Here is a 19,831-nt window from a genome sequence, read left to right as displayed (position 1 = left end):
CCTTAACAGACACTTGATATTCTGTCTAACAACAAAGTGGAGCCTGCAGACTCAGTCGAGGCAAGCTGCTGTCTTCTAATAAAGTACCTTTCACTTGTGTGGAAAGCAGGAAATTCACTGATTCTGGTGAAGCGATAAGAAGAGTAAACACAGCATCTCTGTGGTTGCGTGTAACACGCTGTGTCTTCCTCAGGTCAAGACACTTCAGTTTAGTGGTATTGAACGAACACTTGTGCCAAAACTACAGGTGTTTGGGTATTAAAACTATAGTAAAAATCATATTGTAAGGCTAAAATGAGGGAAGTTAAAATTTCATGATATTTACAGACTTGAAGCTTTAAGGACTATTTCATGGATAAAAAAAACAACTTCTCAGTGTTTAATTTGAGTTTTTATTCACAGCATTTGGATTCTCTGTTGAGAGCCACATACCAACCTTGGCAACTTTAGGTTTTTTGTGCTTTTTAAAGTGCTCTGTATGATTAATTTGTTGGTTTCACAACCAGATTTAGTCTAGAACATTTGTGTTTTTATGGTGATGGACAAAAGGTTTGAAAGTCTGTACACCAACCGACTCTCTCTCTCTCTTAACAGAGCTGATATACAAGATAAAAGAACATTTTCTCTCTTAGTCAGTCACGTTGATGTGGGATTGTTTCATGAGCTTGTGTGGTGGGTTTTCACATTTGTTTGACATGTTTTAATTTATGCATTTTAATGTGTTTTATATATCTAATATTTAAGTGTGTGTGTGTGTAGTTAATGTTGAAAGAACTGAAAGAAAAGAGTAGATATCCACAAATGATATTAAAATATCAGCACTGATTAGGAAAGCAGCAAAGATGCACCATAATATATAAACTCAAGACCAAAATGTCAATTATGTTAATGAGTTAGATCCTACTAATAGCACTCATGGCAAAATGCCATTCTTGCTTCTGTATGAATTAAGTGCAATATGTTGTTGCTGAATCATCTAAATAATATTAAACACTGTATATTTGACAATAATTTGCTTCCACAGCTGTTATCATTAAAGGACGGGTTCACAATTTTTCAAGTCTGTCTTAAAACAACAGTCAAGTGCCTAAATGAACAGTCAAACATGTTTTTCTTGCTGTAATCATTCCTCCTGTTCATATTCATTCATATACCATCAGAAGATCCCTTTATAATTAACTTACAATGTAAGTGATGGGGGAAAGTCAATATCTTTCAACGTTACAGTCTTTGTAGTGCCAAAGTCCCTCTTTTTGTTACTTTACTTCCACCACAGCTCAACAGAGAAACACTGTCCGAGGAAACACAAAGAGGGAATTTGATGCTAAAAAGACTGTAAATGTGGCAGATATCCACTTGATATGACTAACTCAGACTGCTGAAGCCTCATATAAGCTTCAGATGAACTTTTAAATGCATTTTTGCACAAAATGACTATATGGACATACTGAGGATTTTAGCCCCCATCACTTGAAAATACATTTGAACAGCCAGTATGAACAGCAGGAATGATTACAGTGAGGAAAACCTCTTTCAGTCTCCATGTGGACACCTGACTGCTGTTTTAAGACTTGAAAAACTGTGAACCTTCTCTTTAAAGCTACAAATATTTAGGTTTATTGCAGTCCACGGGCGGCGCTCTTTCCCAGCAGCCGTCAATCTGGACCAGAAACGACGCAGATTTGTTGATTACGGAAGATGACGTCAGCACGTCCGCAGCCTAGCAGCAGAAAAGACGGCGTAAACAAAGCGGACAGCTATAAACCAGCTAAGTAGCTAATGCATCGTGAGCAATTATCGCTTATTTATGAGGACATATTTTAGTCAATGGCGAGCAGAGCTTTTATTCGGACGGTAACTTGACGTGTAGCATGTGTGCTGAAAACTAAACGAGTTAACAAAGCCACCGTTATCGCTAAGCTAACTGGATAAGCTAACCCAACCCTCAGATAACGGTACACGTATTGTGTATTTTTGGAAATTGATGTTATCTCAAATAACGTCTGTCTAAAACGTAATACAGCATCTTAAACAATCAATTGAAGAGCTGCCAATGCTGTCACGAGTTTGCTCATTATGCAGCTTAGTTTATTAGTACAATCGGCTAGTTGTCGACACTAAACAGGGCTGGAAGGTGGTGAGACGCTTCTGGCTAGATGAACACTTGATTGCAGTCATCTCCACTCGGACTGCGATGTTTAGCCTGATGGCGAACTGCTGTAACTGGCTGAAACGCTGGCGAGAGCCTGCAAGGTAAGTCAGGAGATCTTCTGAGTCACAAATCTGTCATTATTCCCAGTCAAATCTTTCAGAGCTCCAATAAATCTGTGCCATTAGTTTTGCAAAGTTGAGCTGATAGTTCATTAAGTTCATTATAATCCTATAATTAGAATGATGGAAGTATTTTCAAACAGCAGTTTTAGTTTTAGAGATTTTAAACCAGCTCTCATTTTGACATTGGAGATGTAAATATTATTTTATATGATTTAAGCAACAAAGATGACATGATAGGCCCTTATTTTATTCTTGTCCCATCACAGCCAAATAAATGCAGAGAAAGCACTGTCTGATTTTGTTGGATTCTTTTAAAGGTCACTGTAAACATTTTGTCTTTTAATGATGAGGATCCTTTTGTGTTATAATGTGCGTGATTTATAATGGAATATAGTGGACTATATGGGGCTGTTTCACCCATGTTCAGATATTATCAGAGCTGAAATGATTAGTCGCTTAACAGAAACATGATTGGCAGCTATTTTGATAATTGCTTAATCGTTTTAAGTACATTTTCAAGCAAAAACTCCAAATATTCTCTTGTTCCAGCCTCTCTAATTTGAGGATTTGCTGCTTGTTTCTGTTTTATTTCATTGTAAAGTGAATATCTTTGGGTTTTGGACTGTTGGTCAAACAAAACTAGACATTTGAAGACATCTCTGTGGGCTTTTGGAAAGTGTGATGAGTAAACAATCAATTAGTTAATAGAGAAAATAACCAGCAGACTGATTTGATTTATAAAAAATCATTAGTTGCAGCCCTAGATATTATTCCAGCCATTTATATTTGATCAGAAGTAATAATGTTCCTCTGCTATTCTGTACTTTTTATTAACATGTCATCAGCCAGCCACTATTATTTTCAATATTTTTTTTAGCCCTAAGAGGCCCTAAGTGACTGGAGAAAGAGCAGTAAAATGTAACAGAGTGCTTAACCCACGTGGTACCTATGAGGCATCTGATCCTTTGGATTTAGGCAGAAATCCTCACCTAATCCCACAGCCAGGTCTGTTCAGCGGGTCTTTTCCTTTTGGCCTGTTGCTGTGCGGGGTTTGTAACGCTGAGGACAGAGGGGTTATGGGTTAGCGGGCAGGGGGCCAGTCAGTGTCTCACCTTTTTTTTGGAGGTTTACGTCAAGAGGCCTGCCCTGATGAAAGCCAGTTGGCTCCAGAAGACGGTTAGATGGATTGTGCGCTTGATGTCATTTCGGCGCAAGTTTAAAAGTTAAGTATGGAGTCAGGAGACAAACGTGGGTCGTGTTTATCTGCACGCTATGTGTCTTGAGTGCAACCGGTTCTAGGTCTTTGCAGGTTTTCAGTGAATTCTGCCCTTTCTTTTGTTTTTTGTGTTTGTGTGTGAACATTTAATATCAGGAGATTTGCAAGATGCTGTTATGACTGTAATATAAACATCTTGTGAAAGGTTTGAAAGGTGAAATGATACAGTGGATCCAGTCATAAAGTGGCTCCAAACTCTTCAAGATTATAATGAGAGCATGTGAGAGCAAAGTTGCGTTAAACCTTGAATGTTTTCATGTATTTTTTGACAGAATAATCAGGAATAAATGTTTTTAAATTGTGATAAAATCCCTGGTTTAGCATAAGTGTAGCAAATAATGGTGCAAATCCACATTTACATTTAGTAAGATGATAACAACTGCAATTAGTAAAATGTCTGAGTCATGTTAATGACTTGGTGGTGACTGTTGTGACCGTCATACTGCAGCTCGCTGCTCAGGTGTGTGTAAACATATCTGCAGGTCTGTCTGAGTCGACATCCATGACTGTGTTTCTGCAAGAGACACACAAACAAGTTTTTTGAATACTGGCTAATGTCAATATTAGATTTCACTTCTGTAAGTTGTTTGGTAATGAATGTATTAAAATAGAATATAAAGATTATAATAATTTAACTGTTTTGCTTAATAGAAATGTGTATAAAGTAGTATAGAAAAGCAACTTGATAATTGGTCTGAAATAATATTCGATCAGCACTAATATTGCGTTTTAAACTACATCAATAGTTTAAATATAATTAAATGGTTGCAACCACGTGACAATTGCTGACTCACTCACTCCAGTCACACTCTGATTGCGTCGGTCATTCAGATTCTTAATTGGCTTACGTGCCCCCAAATGCGTCACGAGAGATAATGCCAGGGCACGTCTTCAGCTCGGATACTGTAGGTTACACTCAAACCAACCTCTGCTTCACCCTTTGTCCTACTTCCTACCTAACAGGAAGCTGTTCTGAACAAGCCCGGACCTTATCGATGAGTAGGGATGTGTGTGTGCGCAGTGTTTTATGGATATTCATTTTTTTACTTTCTTATCATACAGGAAAGTGACTCTAGTGATGGTGGGACTGGATAATGCAGGGAAGACCGCCACAGTACGAGGAATCCAAGGAGGTCAGGACTGTTTGTTATCAATGTTTTTATACGCACGTTCAGTGTTTTGCACATTTTTCTTGTCTTAAAAACACTTGATTTGATCTTTTATCACTGTACATTTTTTAAAAAAATGTTGAAGCATAACAAATTGTGCAACAAAAGTTTATATTTGCTATTTTTTTGTCATACTCTCCCTCAGAAAATCCCCAGGATGTAGCTCCTACAGTGGGTTTTTCCAAAGTCGACTTGAAGCAGGGCAAGTTCGAGGTGACCATCTTCGACCTGGGTGGCGGGAAGAGAATCCGGGGCATCTGGAAGAACTACTACTCGGAGTCGCACGGCGTGGTGTTTGTGGTGGACTCCAGCGACGTGCAGCGGATCCAAGAGACACGGGAGACCATGGCCGAGGTCCTCCAGCACCCGCGCATCGCTGGCAAACCAGTGCTAGTGTGAGTGATCGTACTTTATCTTCATTTACATGCTGCATCAAGAAGTTGTACAGTGTATTAAAAATGTAGGGGAAAAAAAACGACCTTTGACCCTGTGAGACACAGTGGGGAAAATGTGAAAGATGAGGAGATAATAAAGAAATTGCCCAGCCTAAAAGTCTGAGTCCTTGGTCCAATTTGCTGCTGAATATGTGCACTGAAGGTTGATTTAGTGTCTGCATCTGTGGATGCATCTGCTTAATCAGTAATCAGAACACAAAGCAGGTTAGGGCACCGAGAGTTTAAAGTATTTTTCCAGGTATGCAGAGTGTGTTCCAATCAACAATCTACAGTCAGGGCAGAGTCACATTTCCATAAAATTTCCATCAGATTTCCAGACACTATAACTGCAAAGATTGAGTATGATCACTGTCCTTGCAGCTACATTTTCTCCCTCATAGTCTGAGTGAGTTGATCCAGGAGCCAGTCCAGTCTAGCCATGGAAAAGAGATTGTAGAGTTTTATTCATTCAGCTTAAATTACAATCATTTGACACTTGTTTTTATTTCATTTCACAACAGCAGTAACTAACATCTCTCGTTTTTTCCCTCTCTGCTGTCAGGCTCGCCAACAAACAAGACCAGGAGGGAGCGCTGGCTGAAGCAGACATCATCGAGAACCTGTCGTTAGAGAAGCTTGTTAACGAGAACAAGTGTCTCTGTCAGATCGTAAGTGTTTCTGCACCTGTTGTGGACTGACAGTTGAGTGACATTAAGGGCATTTGGTTTAACTGTAGCTTCACGCTTGTATAGAAAAAAAACAGCAAGGCTTATTTTTTTTCTTTACTGTAGGATAGTGTGAGATTGCATCGCAGGGATGACATAAGAGAAACAAAACCTCAACATCAAGTTTGTTTCTTCTCTTGGTTTCTATTCCTATCCCAGGAGCCGTGCTCTGCAGTCCTGGGCTACGGCAAGAAGGTTGACAAGTCCATCAAGAAGGGCCTGAACTGGCTCCTAAGCAACATTGCCAAAGACTACGAGGCCATTACTGAGCGCGTGCAGAAGGACACGGCCGAGCAGCACGCTCAGGAGGAGCAGGACAAGAAGGAGAGGGCGGAGAGAGTGCGGCGGATACGAGAGGAGAGGTGAGGACGCGGGAGGATGGAGTGTGACACGAGGACTGTAAAAAATTGCAACAACTTATCCTTAGGTGTGTATCATTATCCTGAAAGGTTAACGTCTTGTTCTTTCTGCAGAGAGAGGCAGGAGCGGGAAGAGGCAGAACGTGAGGGCAGGCAGATCCAGGAAGAGGATCCTGATGACGAGAACATGCCCAGCCCCTTCCAGCCAATCGGAAACGTCATCTCCGATGTGTGTAACCACTGTCTACAGACACAGAGATGAAATTAAAGTACATTTTAAACATCTTTGCTAGCAACACATTTGCTAGTTAAAGACCAGCACTTTACAAACTTCCCTCAAGTCCTGTTTTGATTTGATTTTTGTGCTTCATGTCGCTCTCAGAACGAGGAGAAAGAAAAGGAGAAGAAGAGGCAAAGAGAGCCCCAGGAGGGCAGGACCAACAGCCTGAAGGCAGACGCCGATCAAGAGGAAGAGGAGGACGAGGAGGACAACGACGAGGAGCCGGACGACACGAGACAAACGCCAGAGAACACCAGCTCAGGTGAGTGTGTTTGGACCCTGTGTGGTTATTAAGATCCTTAAAATCACCCCAGATATCCACATTTCTAGTTTAGTTTATAAGTCAATACAATTTTGAAGTTACGGCTCAGAATAGCTGTCAAATGATTGGCAAATAGTTCAGTAGTTTTATCAAATCTGCTTGGTGCCAACATGTTTATTTAAAACGATATAAAAATTAAAGATAAAAATGATGATCTGTATAGATGTGAGGGGAGCAGACACCTTTGAAGAGGCTTTTCTTGCATCTTGTGGTTCGGCTTCGCACCACGGGAAGAAAGTCCGAGCTTGCGAGATATTGAATCTGGCTTCACTTTGAAAGCAAGTGATTAAACAAATGCCCAGAGACCGCAACAAGTATTTGTTTGAGATATTTTAAATTTTTAAAGAGACATCTAGTCAAGTTAACTGCTTGATATTCATCCTGTGTTCCTCTCACCAAGCTCTGAGAATATCTGATACAGATGATTACACACTAAGAAGATGATTACGTGGTAAATTAAAGGGATAAAAAGATGGCAGTTGAACAGCTGAAACCAGCTCAAGTCCGGTGTTGACTATCCATGACTGAAGGCTTATTTCGGTAAACGTATGCTCAAAACGTCTCTGTACGTTACAGGTACGACAGGCGAGCAAAGCAAGAAGAAGACGAGGAAGCTGCACCTGAAGAGGAAGCACCGGGTCGACCCGCTGAGGGCAGAGGACGCGCCGGCAGAGAGCCCCACCCCGCCACCCCTTCCAGGTCAGTCTGCGCATCATCACGGGCTGTTTTCATATGTGGTTTTTACACAAGCTCGCTTTAATCGCGCCAAGTGGACACAGATTCACCTGCCGACGAAGAAGCAGCCTCAGTATCACTTTCTTTTTCAGGATTTTGTCTTTAACAAATGTCTTTTCTATGTTTTTCTTTTTTGTAGTCGGATGGGCCACACCCAAAGTTTCTAGGCTGCCAAAACTAGAGCCACTCGGGGACTCGAAACATTCCGGTAAAGCCGCGTCTAACGTCCAGTTATTCTTCATCCCTCACCGTCGACTACCATCTAATTTCATGTGTTAACTTCCTTTTGTCGTGTAGCCAAAATCAGCCGCTCACATTCTCACTAACTCGGGCTTAAGTGTGGATTAACTCGTTCTCTAACCGTCATGGCAGTGACTCAGTGTTTCCTCTTTACAGTAACGCTTTTGGCTTTGGCACATGTTGCCGTTAAAACGTTTTAATTGGAAACTTTATTATAAAATTTAAAAAAAAAAAGTTGTTTGTAAGAGTGAATTCATGTGGGCTTGTTTGTTCCACACAGCAGTAATGGTACATTTCTCAGCGCGGTTGGTGTTGCAGCAGAGCGAAAACACTGAACTCTATCTGCCTCAAGATGTGTGTTGACTGTTAATTAGTATCACATCACTGTTTGTTTCCTTCTCCCACTTTTTTTTTTTTTTTTCACCAGGCATGTGTTTGAATGTGTGTGGATCCTTCATGGTGGCAGATGTCTTAATCCAGCTCAAAGGCTTGTCTGTGTATTCATCCACATTTTTCTCCCATCTACCTCTGCGCAGCATCTTTCCACGCCTTCCACGTCTCTCTCTTGTTGCTTTAAGTCACACATGAATTGACAGTTTTATATATTTTTTTTAAATTACAGGACTGGATGTAGTGGATGTAGTTTACTAACTCAGTCGAACCTTTTTTTTCCCCCTCCTCCCCTTCCGCAGAGTTTTACAAGAAGCCTCTCCCGCCTCTCGCGAATAGGCCGCGGCCTAACGGCGACACTCATGACGTCATTTTTTAACCTAATTTACTGATCGAGGCCCTCCAATCATGGCTCTCCCCTTTTTTTTTTTTGTTTTTTTGTTTGCTTTCTGTCTCAAGCGAGCGGTGTGTAGACCAACCAAACACACAGACACACCGCAGCCGAACCCGAGGAGGAGGAGGAGGAGGAGGAGGAGGAGGGGGGGGGTTGGATGCGGCAGCCTGCGAGCGTGGTGACAAGAGGAGCGACATGGGAAACGAAGTCCTGCTCAGAGGCCGTAATACTGTCTGGTTTCACAGCAATTCAGTGTGAAACGTAGAACCTGCCCGTCAGGTTCTGTCTTCACTTGACACAAGCACATTTGGTGCTGAACTCTTTCCGCTACTGTAGGCTGAAACTTTATATATATTTTTTTGTTAATATCAGTGTTAGTCAGTTGTGTCCAACTGAAATGCTTTTAATTGACAAAGAATGTAAATATGTTCAGTATATGATAACCTTCTGTGTCTGTGTCTGTTACTGAATAATGGATTTGTACACACGCCGCCATTAAAAATGACACGTTTGCTTTTGCACCTTCAGTTTTGTAGTGTAAACAAAGGTGTAATGCAGACAGTGAACATTGATATATCGGGATATGGATGAAGAGGTAGAGCTCTTAAGTGGCTTTTCACAGCTGAGTGCTTTAAATTTGATCTTTTTTTTTTTCTTTTTTTTTTTAAAGTGGGGAAACATTTTTCCTGTTTTTTTTTACAGCAGCAGTGAGTCATAGCTTGAATTGTCCTCACAGGTGAAACAGGTGAAGTGTGGGCGCACATGAAAAACACTACATCATGGTTGTTAATTGGTCAGTTTTACTAATGCTATGTCTTGACATTTCACTTAAATACTGTAAAGGTTTTATGCCCATGAAAAGAAAAAAAAGAGATTTTTTAAAAAACTGTAATAGGGAACAATGTGTGTCCTTTATCACACAGCGTCATAAAGGATCTTTATTTATTGTTTTAAAATGTAAACGTATGAAAATATATTTGTCTTTATTTGTCTACAGGGCTACAGATTTTGTACGCGTTCTGCTGTTTACACTGTGTATCTGTTTTTAAAGTGATATTTCTCTCGAGGGAAGAATCAGCCTCAGACTCGCTGCCTCTCAGGTGGCCCCCGAGGTGCGAGCCAGCACTGTTGTTGTTCCAGCTTTCCTGGCTCGTCTCCTGCAACCATTTCCCCACTTTGAAAATAGCTAAAATTACATCTCAAAAAGCACAAACACAAATCAGAAAAGAAAAAAAAAAAACACTAACTTGGAACCACTCCATTGCCCCAGTTAAGTTTTTGTGTGTTGGAAGAGTTTGCAGTGGGATAATGAGGGAGGAGAAAGTATTACTTACACCTGGAAGAGCCCATATTGGGTCAGAACACATGAGAATAATGTGTAGCACAAGTTAGAGAGTGAAATATCACTTTAAAACCGCATTATTATATCTCAAATATATAGTACAACACTCACTCTTGTTAATGAGCTAGATGTTTGAAAAGATATTTTTTCTACGCAGTTTGAATTTTATAACCGCACAATTAAAGATGTTTTAAATATATTCTTAACTGATTAGAATCGATTTGTGCTCGTCTCTCTCTTTGCAGCTGCCGCTAGATTGGAAATTGTTTGTTGTGTTTCATTTTTGGCTCGACGTGAACATCAGTTGGTTCATCATCCAGCTGCTACTTCACAAATGTGTTTGTCACTGCTTGATTGCTTGAATCACTTCTTCAGGTAATGACTTTAAAAGTTACTTTATCGTAATCAGGTTTTGTAATATAAGAACTACAGTTAAAGTTGCAACTTAACATTGTCACTGGATGGTTCGCTAAACCCACAAACAGCTATTGTCCAATCATAGCTCAGCAACAATAACTTTTTGCAACTCTGCTGGGCATGTCGGATACAATCAGCCTAAAATATGTATTCAGTCTATTCAAATATTCACTATGACCCCAAATCCATTAATTTTTACACATTAATAATGATGAAATTAAGGTCTTTATTAATGGATTGAACTAAATTAAGGTATTTTTAATGCATTATTTGCATCCAATTTTCTAATTAAGGGTTTTTTTTACCCCATAAAACCACCTTAAATGGAAAATGAAGGCAATTTAACGTATGAATTAAGGTGTTTTAAGGAGTTTGGGTTCTGTCTTTTCAAGTTGATGGACAAATTGATGAATTTTTGGCTTAATGAAGGAGTACTTCATTTAGCCATTACTAATGCCTAAAAAGTGTAGAAAATTGCTGTTATTCCCTTCAAACTTTGACCTATTTCCAATAAGAAAACGGGCCAATTTGCACATTTTCATTCACATAAAGTTAGAAAAAACAACATGAATCACTGGATATGATGATGGGAGACTGTATTTGGGGGCAGATTTGTGGAAGTGATTTACAGGGTTAGGATTAGGGTTACATAATTATAAATCTTGAAAAACTACTCGCATCTAAATCTTTTGTGGTCACTTGTATAATTTAAGTATACATACATGTTAATTTTGATTCAGTTGTTCTTTCTGACTTTATGTGAATGAAAATGTGCAAATTTGCCCGTTTCCCTACTGCTTTATCATTGTTCAGGTCACAAAAGCAAAGTTTGAAGAGAATAATAGCCATTTTTTACACTTTTTAGATACAATCAAGAAATAACACTTGATACCCAGGAAGAAAAATTGCATTACATCATGTTTAAACTGTTTCTATTCATTTTTAGTGTAGTTAACTGATAATATTAGAAAAACAATTCTACTTGCAACCTGAGACAATCAAGCTGTATAACCTGAGCTGTCATCATTGTGACAGGTGAATCCAACTGAGATCAAACTATCATAACATTTACTGCGAGATGATGTTTTGCGTGTTTGACAGATAAGATTCAGATTTTTCCACTCGACCTAGAAAACACACAGGTCACTTTATATATAGCCTGACTCACTGTTTCAGATTGCAACGAACTGAATGAACTCATTACAGTTATAAAACACACGGCTCGGTGTCTGCTCACACAGCGCAGTTGTGATCTGTCACTAATACAAATTAAACCGGCCAAGGGCGAGACATTTTTCAACGTGGAATTAGGCTGTATCATAAAACAAGCGAGGCTTCATCTGAAAATGAGCTACACACAAAAAAGTGAAGCCTGCACCCAGCTGATGATGGATAACACAAAATGGAAAGCAAGCAGTTCTTTAAAGGAATGTAGGCAATTTAAATCCCTTGTTGACAAAGTAATTACACATGTGCTGATGAGAGTGGGCTGGCTTCATCTTTTGCTCTTTATTCAGACACAGGAGAGAAAAGCTGATGTAACAAGAAGCCTGGATCTTTTTTTACACATATACAGCACAATTTGGAACAAAGGCTTCAGCAATCTGGTTTGTTTTTGGCTGTTGCGTATCCTCATTTAGACTCTGTCAAACATCTGTTAGCAGCGTCTACAGGCCCCGCACCCAGAACATTGCAGTAATGTGCTGTCTCATTACTGTTCTCCCCGTTGTCGATACACACAGACAAGCTTCATTTAAGTGAGTGATGTCATGACGCAGGAGTTGAAATCCTCCTGTAATGACGCCGTGTCCTGCAAGACGAGGACAGCAGATGCACCGCTGCCCTTAAGCAGGTGCTTCCAACCATCCATCCCCCCTCATTATGCTCGCGCTCTTTGATATCATCAATCTGTGATGTCCAGTGCGGTCCAGGAGCGATTTTGTGATGAAGTGTTGTAATTTACTCCCCCTCACCCTCAGCCCCCCAAAAAATATCTGCATCTGCTTTTACAGATTTTCTAAGATAACCCAGAATGCCTCTCAGCAAACCCCAGAAAGTTTTAAGTTAAGGAGAGAAGAAGTTTTTATGTTCAAATTACAAAAAAGCCTCAAGTTTGCAAAAGCTGCAGGATCCCAAAATGAGGTTATATTGCAATTTGGTCTATTGAGGATTTAGTCATTGAAGATTTAGTCTGGAGAAATTGGTGTCTCTTCCTCCTCTACAGTGGATGTCTGTATTGTGCAAATGTTGGCGTATAGATAGATAGATAGAAATGTTCTGCTATCAAATAGCAGTATGTAAGCATTAAATTCAGACATCAAGTTTATCCTATAAGCTGTAAGAAATCATTTTTTTTAGGTTTTTATTTAAAAATCATTGAGACATCTGGTGCAGAGCGCCACCATTTTTTTTTTTTATTCTTCTGTTTATTCTGAATAAAACTGCTGCTGCTGCTGGATACATAAAACGCATCACTTCCTGCACACCAGAGCATTTTTCTCGGGGATGACCTACAGCGCTGGGCAGCGAGCGTTTAAAACAGCAAACATAAAAGCTTTCATGAGCAGGGAATAGGTTGAATCACTGTTGTGTTAAATCACTTGGATACAGAGAGCAGCAAAAGGGCCGTGAACTGAGATGAAATTTTTTTTCGGGCAGTTGTGCTGTTGCCAGTAGGGCCACCATTCATCTGAAAGTGTTGACTGAAAATGCAGCATATTGGATTTGGTCACACATAACCCTCTGGTGCTGCCCTCTCTCTTATACAGCAGTGTTAATAACACCAGGTAATATTGCTGCTAGCGGTGAGGGAATTGTTCAGTTCACTGCTCATTGACTCTTGACTTCCTGAACAAGTTGGGAAGTGCTGGATATACTGTACACATGCTGGAGGAGTCTGAAGTCTCACATGCACAGTAACTCATGCCAAGACATTCTTAAGATGTGAGTGCTACTATCACATTATTAGCGGGACATTTCAAGGTGGTCGACAGGTGTAATTGCATTAGAAACCAAAGACAATAACAGCGCACTTGTATAATTTATCAGTTCAAGACAAATGTGTCAAAGACTAAATGTGTGTGTATAAGTGTCAACAAATCCCATGAAAAGACCGAAACCAACAATTAATTAAACCTACTAACAAGTATTCTGTGTGTTGCTAAAGCCAAAAAAACTGGGAAATACTCACTAAAGCACCAAATGTGTATCAATTCGCTGCTGAAAATAGTCCCCAACAAATGCACTGTTTACCACTGAGACTTTTTTAAAAAATGAAACTATATATATATTTGTAACCTGCTTTTAAAGATTTACATTTCAGTATGAACAAATAGGCAATTGGAAAGCTTTTAATGGTATTTTTCTGCAGTATTAAAAATATACAATTACTCTTGCCTTATAATCTATAAGGATTTTATCCATTACAACAAAATATTTAAAATTGTGCATGACAAAAGGTCAAAAATAAGGTCAAAATATGACAATAAAGCGTAATTTACATTTGTCTGGCTCAGTGTTTTTAACAGAAACAACATTATTAACTAATAAATCGAGTTTTGAGCTCCCCTATTGAGCCTGATGAGTTGGTTTAGACCAATTAACTCACCTGTTGAGGTGAGTCAATGCCTTCTCTTTGTTTTGCTTGATGACCAATAGGAAACTTCTCCACTCATCCATCACGGGTGTCTTTCTTTGCATTATTTCACCATGTAATCGACTTCATTGCAGTATTTTCTTCAATTGCATAATAGCTCAGACTGTTTTTCACCTCGGTATACTTTACCTCGCCAACTTCAGCCACAGAGCAATTAGAGCTGGAGGGGAGTGGGACCTCCCAAGAAAAATTAATGTAAGTGCAAAGTTGTACTTGGCTGCACGTTGCTGTTGTCTTCTTTGATAAATTAGTAAGACTGCTACTATTTTCTTGGCACTGTTGGGGAATACACTGCCACTGTGCAATATAGGTAGCAAAACATTAGCTTATAAGGGTGCAGAGAGGCCAAATAATCACAGTAAATCACAGTAAGCTTTTCTTCCCCCTGAAAGACTTAATTGTTCTGAATGAAACATAGAAAATGAGTATCAGTGCTTGGTAACTCCCTCATCTGCCCGCTTGTACTTCATATATAATTCAATAGAAATATAAAAAAGTCAATGAAAGTCACAGAGGTTATTAAGTGTAGTCAAGCACAGTGCACGGACTCGCTTGCCTCTGCAATGTCATCAATTTTTGACCAACAGCAGGATGTCTTACATCTCCAAGTTTTGTCCTGACTCTTCAAGTTTATGGTCTTCCAACCGAGTTGGCAGCAGATCAAAAAAACAGACGGATGTTCTCTTGTGCCACAACACCTACCTGAGAGCTCTCAGCAAGCGCTATCATGCAGACAACGCCTGGATATACCACTCAGGTAAGATGCTGAAATGCTCCTGTCCCTGGATACTCAATACAATCTGATCTATACTAGATTTGCTTTTTATTATTTGGAATTCAGGGGGGTGGGAGTGAAAATATTAAGTAACCACAAAGCTGCCTATCACACCTTGAATGAGTTGGACTAAAGCTTATATAGCCTACAGCAGATTATAATAAATAAGCAGAAAGGCGTTCAGTGTCTCACTCAAGGACACGTGGGCGGATGATAGAGCGCAAACATGTGACCACTAAATCCACTCAGTATGTGGATTTTTTTTAATACTTTTTAAATTCTTTAAACAATGCGCAGTATTTTGGGAAATGTACATGTACTAATGTGAAAACTCCTACCTGGCTGTCAACCGCATCATTTTGACAAGTTCAGTCCTAAATATCTCCCCGGCATCTGTCTCAAATTGGATCCCAAAGCTGTTTTGATACTACGTTCCTATTGCCGTCTTATCATTTATCTTTCACCATCTCTCTTTAAATGCAGCAACAATGCTCGCTGCAGGCAGCCGGTCACTGCAGGAAGCTCCATCTCCCTTCCTGTGCCACTAAAAGAAGACAGTGAAGAAGACAAATAAGGCATACGTTAAAGGAGGACATGCATGAGGAGGCAGAGTTAGGACACATTATGATGATAAAGTCATCGCTAGACAAACTCCTGTGCCTTTGATCTAGCGTCAGGCCAGAACTGAACACTCTGTTCTCCTATATTTGTGTGTCATTTAGAGCAATCAGAGGTAGATCTCTATTATGCAGTGTTTAAAAGACGCCCATGGCGAGCTGCGTGTAGACAACCTGTCATAAAACCCTGAGGGTTAAATAAAGAGCAAATAATGAACAAGTTATGTTCTAGCTTGTGGTTTGTGCATCTGTCTTTAAGACTGGATAGAAAAGGTAATAAGTAATTGAGTGTGCTTGCACGCTGGAGGGGGTTACGCTGCAGTAGGTTGAGTCTGCAGGGAGTTTACAGTGCTGTTTGGTGAATCTCTGCTCTGTGTGTGTGTGTTTACCCTCTGCGGTCATTTGTTATTGCCTGCAGAGGGCAATGCAGCTCCAGTAATCACTGTGCAACATAAATAGCACAGACAACAGAGTTGAGGATACATGGACACTATTAGCAACTGTGAGTCTTGCTATTCATCTGGGCTCAATGATGTCTTTTAGGGTGTTTCCAGGGCTGACTAAGTGTCTGACCTAAACCTGCTGACAATAAAGGAGCAAAATGTAGCTCAGGAGAGGTTAAATCTACTGTATTCAGCCCAGAGCTGGAGGGCGGTTTTAACCAAAGAGCAGCATGCTTTCATGCTTTAATGGAACCCGTGTAATGGCTCATTATGTAACTAAACAGCGTAGAAAAGGGGAAAAGTTGACGAACGTGATGGGCAAATTTTGACTGAGCTCCAGCAAGCAGCTGCTAAATGCACACATAAACTGTTTAAATGTACATTTAATGCTGTTACATGCAGAGATGCTGCCAGCAGGGGAGCGCGGGGGGTCAAGTATTTGTTCTTTGTAATGTTAGGAAAGGACTTTGACTTTCAAGTAACTAAAATTGCAAGTATTACTACAACAGTATTTTATTCAGAAGGCTGCCTTTGTGAACTCTTTTTCTCTCTCAACTTTTTTTCCATTTATGCAAAGCAACGTCTGCGACCCCTCGTCGCCACGGACAGATTACGGGACCATGACCTTTCAAGAGATTCCTGCTACAGAAGATTCAAACCACTACAGAATACTGCGCAGAATATTTTAGGAGACCATCAACTGAAGTGGGATTTGCACATCCCTACCTACAGGACCCATCTTTTTGCAACAAAAAATGTTAATATAAGTAAATTCAAACAGGAGCTTTGACATTAAGGACCCCCTGACTCCTGTGGCCCTTGGGTCTGTGCCTGCTGGGCCCATTTGGTAATCTGTCCATGTTCGTCACAGGTTGTGTAGCCCCATTTGGACGGGATTAATATTAATGATCGTTGCAGGGTGTTGTAGCAGAAGGACAAGCAGCTCTTCCAGTGGAAAGATCTACCTCAAAGATGTACTTTAAAATACAGGGACGATGCTCCAGATGGGATTTAAATGACCGGTAGATCATTTCTGCTGTAATCAATTCTGGGGAGGGTGAATTTGAGGCACAGATGCTAGTTGTCTATTTCTGTGAAAACACACAAAGCGCTGATACCTAGACCTCCTTTACAGCTGACAAATGCAGCTAATTGCAATTGAATATGACCCAGCTTTTATGTAGTGTTTTCAATGGTAATTTAGTAGCTTCAAAGTCAATCCTTTTTATTGTGGTGCTTCCATTTCGCTGTGTAGTCCCTTTGGAAACATTATCACCTGCTTACTGTGTGATTGCGTGTTGCTACTGAGGGCAGCGCCTATAAACCTCTACCACTAATGTGTGTGAGTAAACCAGGAAATTTAAGTAGATTTGTTAGAGAACTGTGCAGTCTAGTGGTGAAGCAATAAGTCAGTTAATCAGAAAATCAATTAATCCTTTAGGTCATTTCTCTGGCTTCTCAAAAACGTTGAGATTTGCTGCATTTCTCTGTCTTATATAATAGTATTTGAATATATTCGAGTTTTGGCAGTTTAAAGATGTCACAATTTTCTATTCATTTTTATTGACTAAACGACTGACAACTGTTAGCTGAAATAATCTCTGTTGCAGCCCTGAGGCAGTCCTTGCTTCAGCTTCTGTCACAAAACCCCCAGAAGATAAAACAATCATGTCCAATTAAAAGATACCATAACTTAACAACACAAAAAAAATAATGATATTCTGTGTTCTTTTTTCTTGACAAGCTAATAGGGATTTTGACGGAGAATTGGCAGTAGCTGGTATGTCCCATATTGTAACTACTAGAAAGCTTAGAAGTGCTGGCTCATGAGATTCAGGCTTGATTCCACAAAAGCAATTTGCACCTATTGGTGAAGATGAATACAGTTAATGTAAATGAAGAAACCGCCCTGCAAAGCACTTGAGCCGAAGCCCTTCCTATCTAGTGCCCTTCTCTACAAATGCACTCTGCTGTGCCAATGGTGGACCTATTTCAATGTCACATTAAAATATCATTCCTGATCCAATAGTCTCATTGCCTGCAGTAAGTACTCATCTAAAACAATGGGCTAATGCGTCAGATGCACTCTGCTGTTAGTCAATTCGTCTCCAACAATGTCCTCTTAGCATTTAGTATTAGCACACTTGATAGGGACACAATGCAAGGTTTGACTGAGCTCAGTAAAATAAAAAATAAAAAAGGTGGTTAGCAAATGGCACAAGGAGATGCAGAAAGGCAGTAAAAAGCAGGAGATTAGGGGGGGAAAGCCAATGAGAGATGGGAGAGAGAATAAGAGAGGCAGATAAGGGATAATGAGGTGTTCGCAGCAGGAGTGATAGAGAATATAAAGGAAAAAGGTGCAAATAATGGGCAAGTGGAATTCGGGGAAGAGACAAGAGGAGATAAAGGTGAAAAAAGGACCAGAGGAAGGTTGTGGTATCTGGCCAGGCTCAGCAAAACAGGGGCTAAAAATGTGAGCTGGGATAGAGAGGCGCCACGCTGAGGGCGAAACAGGATTGTCAGAAAAGTGCGACATCGATGGAGCCATCGGCCTTTGAGTGACAGGATGGTGTGAGGGCGCACTGAGGGCAGCTCGAGGGACCACGAGGACCAGCACTGAAGCAATATGGGAGCAAGAAATGTTGCAGAATGCCTGAACAAGTGTTTTGAACAGCATTATTATCCTGATAGAGTTGAAATTTAGCTTTGCTTATTATAGTCTGGAAAAGAAGCATTTTCTTCAGCTAGAGGCAACATCAATCAGTAAAATAACAAATGAAGTTGTCAGCACTCACAAATAAGTGTATATCACTTTTTTAATGATGCAGAGAGATGAGATGAGAGATTTCCTGTTGCCAGACACTTTAATTCTGCAGGTCTACACTTCATGGGTATCAAGACTGTAAGGCCACTGTTGAGGGAAGGTGAAAGGAAGAGGAAACATCTCCAAAGAGAGAGATATTAGATTCACTACTTACAAAGCAAATATCCAAGAGGTGTAAACGAAGAATTGCTGTTGTCTTGTTTCTTATGAATATGTGTTTTATTGATGTATACGCATTTGTATATATTCTATGGAGGTTTTGCACATGATTGGTCTTCATATATACATACATACATGTTTTATTGTTTGTGTGTAAATCTAGCAGTCATTTATCTGGCTTTTACAATCACATATGTGATATAGTGCATAGATCTATGACTCATCTGGCTGTTTCTTACTAATATTTATCTCTTGACGATGATTTGTATTTTTGTACATGCATTTGTAGGCTATTTTTTATGGAGATTCTGCACATAATGAGGTTACATACATGCAATTTTTATCATTAGTGTGTAAATTCAATTCAGTTCAAGTCACTATTTGGTTGTTGCAATCACATATTGTGATATATCTCCTCTGATAGCTTAAATTGCTTGGAATTTTCTTATTTTTCTTATTATTAGTGCTGTTTTTTTGATGATTTGTATCTGTTTGTGCCTGTTTGAATGATTTGTATCAGCTGGTTGTAATCACCAGCAGGTTCCTGGCTGCTGTTTGATAGGGGTCACACTGACTAATGTTTCAGTAACACTGAGGAAAGCCTAGGGCTGAAACATGTTTTTTTTTGCTGCTGTGCATCATTAAAAAAGTGACATACACTTATTTGTGAGTGCTGATGACTTCATTTGTTATTTTTGTGATTTTTGAGTCGGCACCCACTACACTCTAAAGACTGTGAGTTGAGCATGCCAGCTCTTTCATTGAAGCAACATCAATCAGTGCAGTCTAACACAAGACTAAATCCGACCGTCAGATGATTGAAAAGTGGCCTCCTGTGTTGAAATGTCGACATGAATCCTTCCTCCAACTGATTGAATGAACACACAGCTTTTCTTCGGGTTTTCAATCGGAAAAATATTCACTCAAACTGAACGTTTTAGGACAGGAGAATGCCATGAAAATGCAAAATCATGCTTCATTAGATCATTTAAACCTGCATT

General features: G+C 39.8%; 1 protein-coding gene across 8 annotated transcripts; it reads left to right on the top strand.

Annotated features, from left to right (window-relative positions):
• Positions 1-1,690: 1,690 nt before the first annotated feature.
• Positions 1,691-19,493, top strand: arl13b (ADP-ribosylation factor-like 13b). 8 transcript variants are annotated; one of them, XM_044344919.1, is made up of 12 exons: positions 1,691-2,253; positions 4,613-4,683; positions 4,865-5,114; positions 5,716-5,821; positions 6,038-6,240; positions 6,352-6,466; positions 6,620-6,779; positions 7,416-7,538; positions 7,714-7,782; positions 8,242-14,207; positions 14,642-14,769; positions 16,425-19,493. In XM_044344919.1, the coding sequence occupies exons 1-10, from the start codon at positions 2,195-2,197 to the stop codon at positions 8,400-8,402; spliced, it is 1,317 nt and encodes a 438-aa protein (XP_044200854.1). In that variant the 5' UTR covers positions 1,691-2,194; the 3' UTR covers positions 8,403-14,207; positions 14,642-14,769; positions 16,425-19,493. The 8 variants fall into 8 exon arrangements, with proteins under 8 accessions (XP_044200854.1, XP_044200856.1, XP_044200855.1 ...); XM_044344921.1 differs by having other exon boundaries at positions 14,600-14,769; XM_044344920.1 differs by lacking the exon at positions 16,425-19,493 and adding an exon at positions 15,271-15,624.
• The last annotated feature ends 338 nt before the right edge of the window (positions 19,494-19,831 follow it).

The sequence above is a fragment of the Thunnus albacares genome, chromosome 24, assembly GCF_914725855.1.
Source record: "Thunnus albacares chromosome 24, fThuAlb1.1, whole genome shotgun sequence".
In the NCBI taxonomy this organism is placed as follows: domain Eukaryota; kingdom Metazoa; phylum Chordata; class Actinopteri; order Scombriformes; family Scombridae; genus Thunnus; species Thunnus albacares.
The sequence above is the reverse complement of the archived record's forward strand: the minus strand, read 5'-3'. Positions and strand labels throughout refer to the sequence as shown.

What these genes read in the sequence shown, in the direction of transcription:
- arl13b (XM_044344919.1), top strand. Translation starts at nt 2,195, where the DNA reads ATGTTTAGCCTGATGGCGAACTGCTGTAACTGGCTGAAACGCTGGCGA. An exon ending in CGCTGGCGAGAGCCTGCAAG is followed by an intron (nt 2,254 to 4,612) that starts GTAAGTCAGGAG and finishes CTTATCATACAG; the next exon opens with GAAAGTGACTCTAGTGATGG. An exon ending in ACAAGTGTCTCTGTCAGATC is followed by an intron (nt 5,822 to 6,037) that starts GTAAGTGTTTCT and finishes TTCCTATCCCAG; the next exon opens with GAGCCGTGCTCTGCAGTCCT.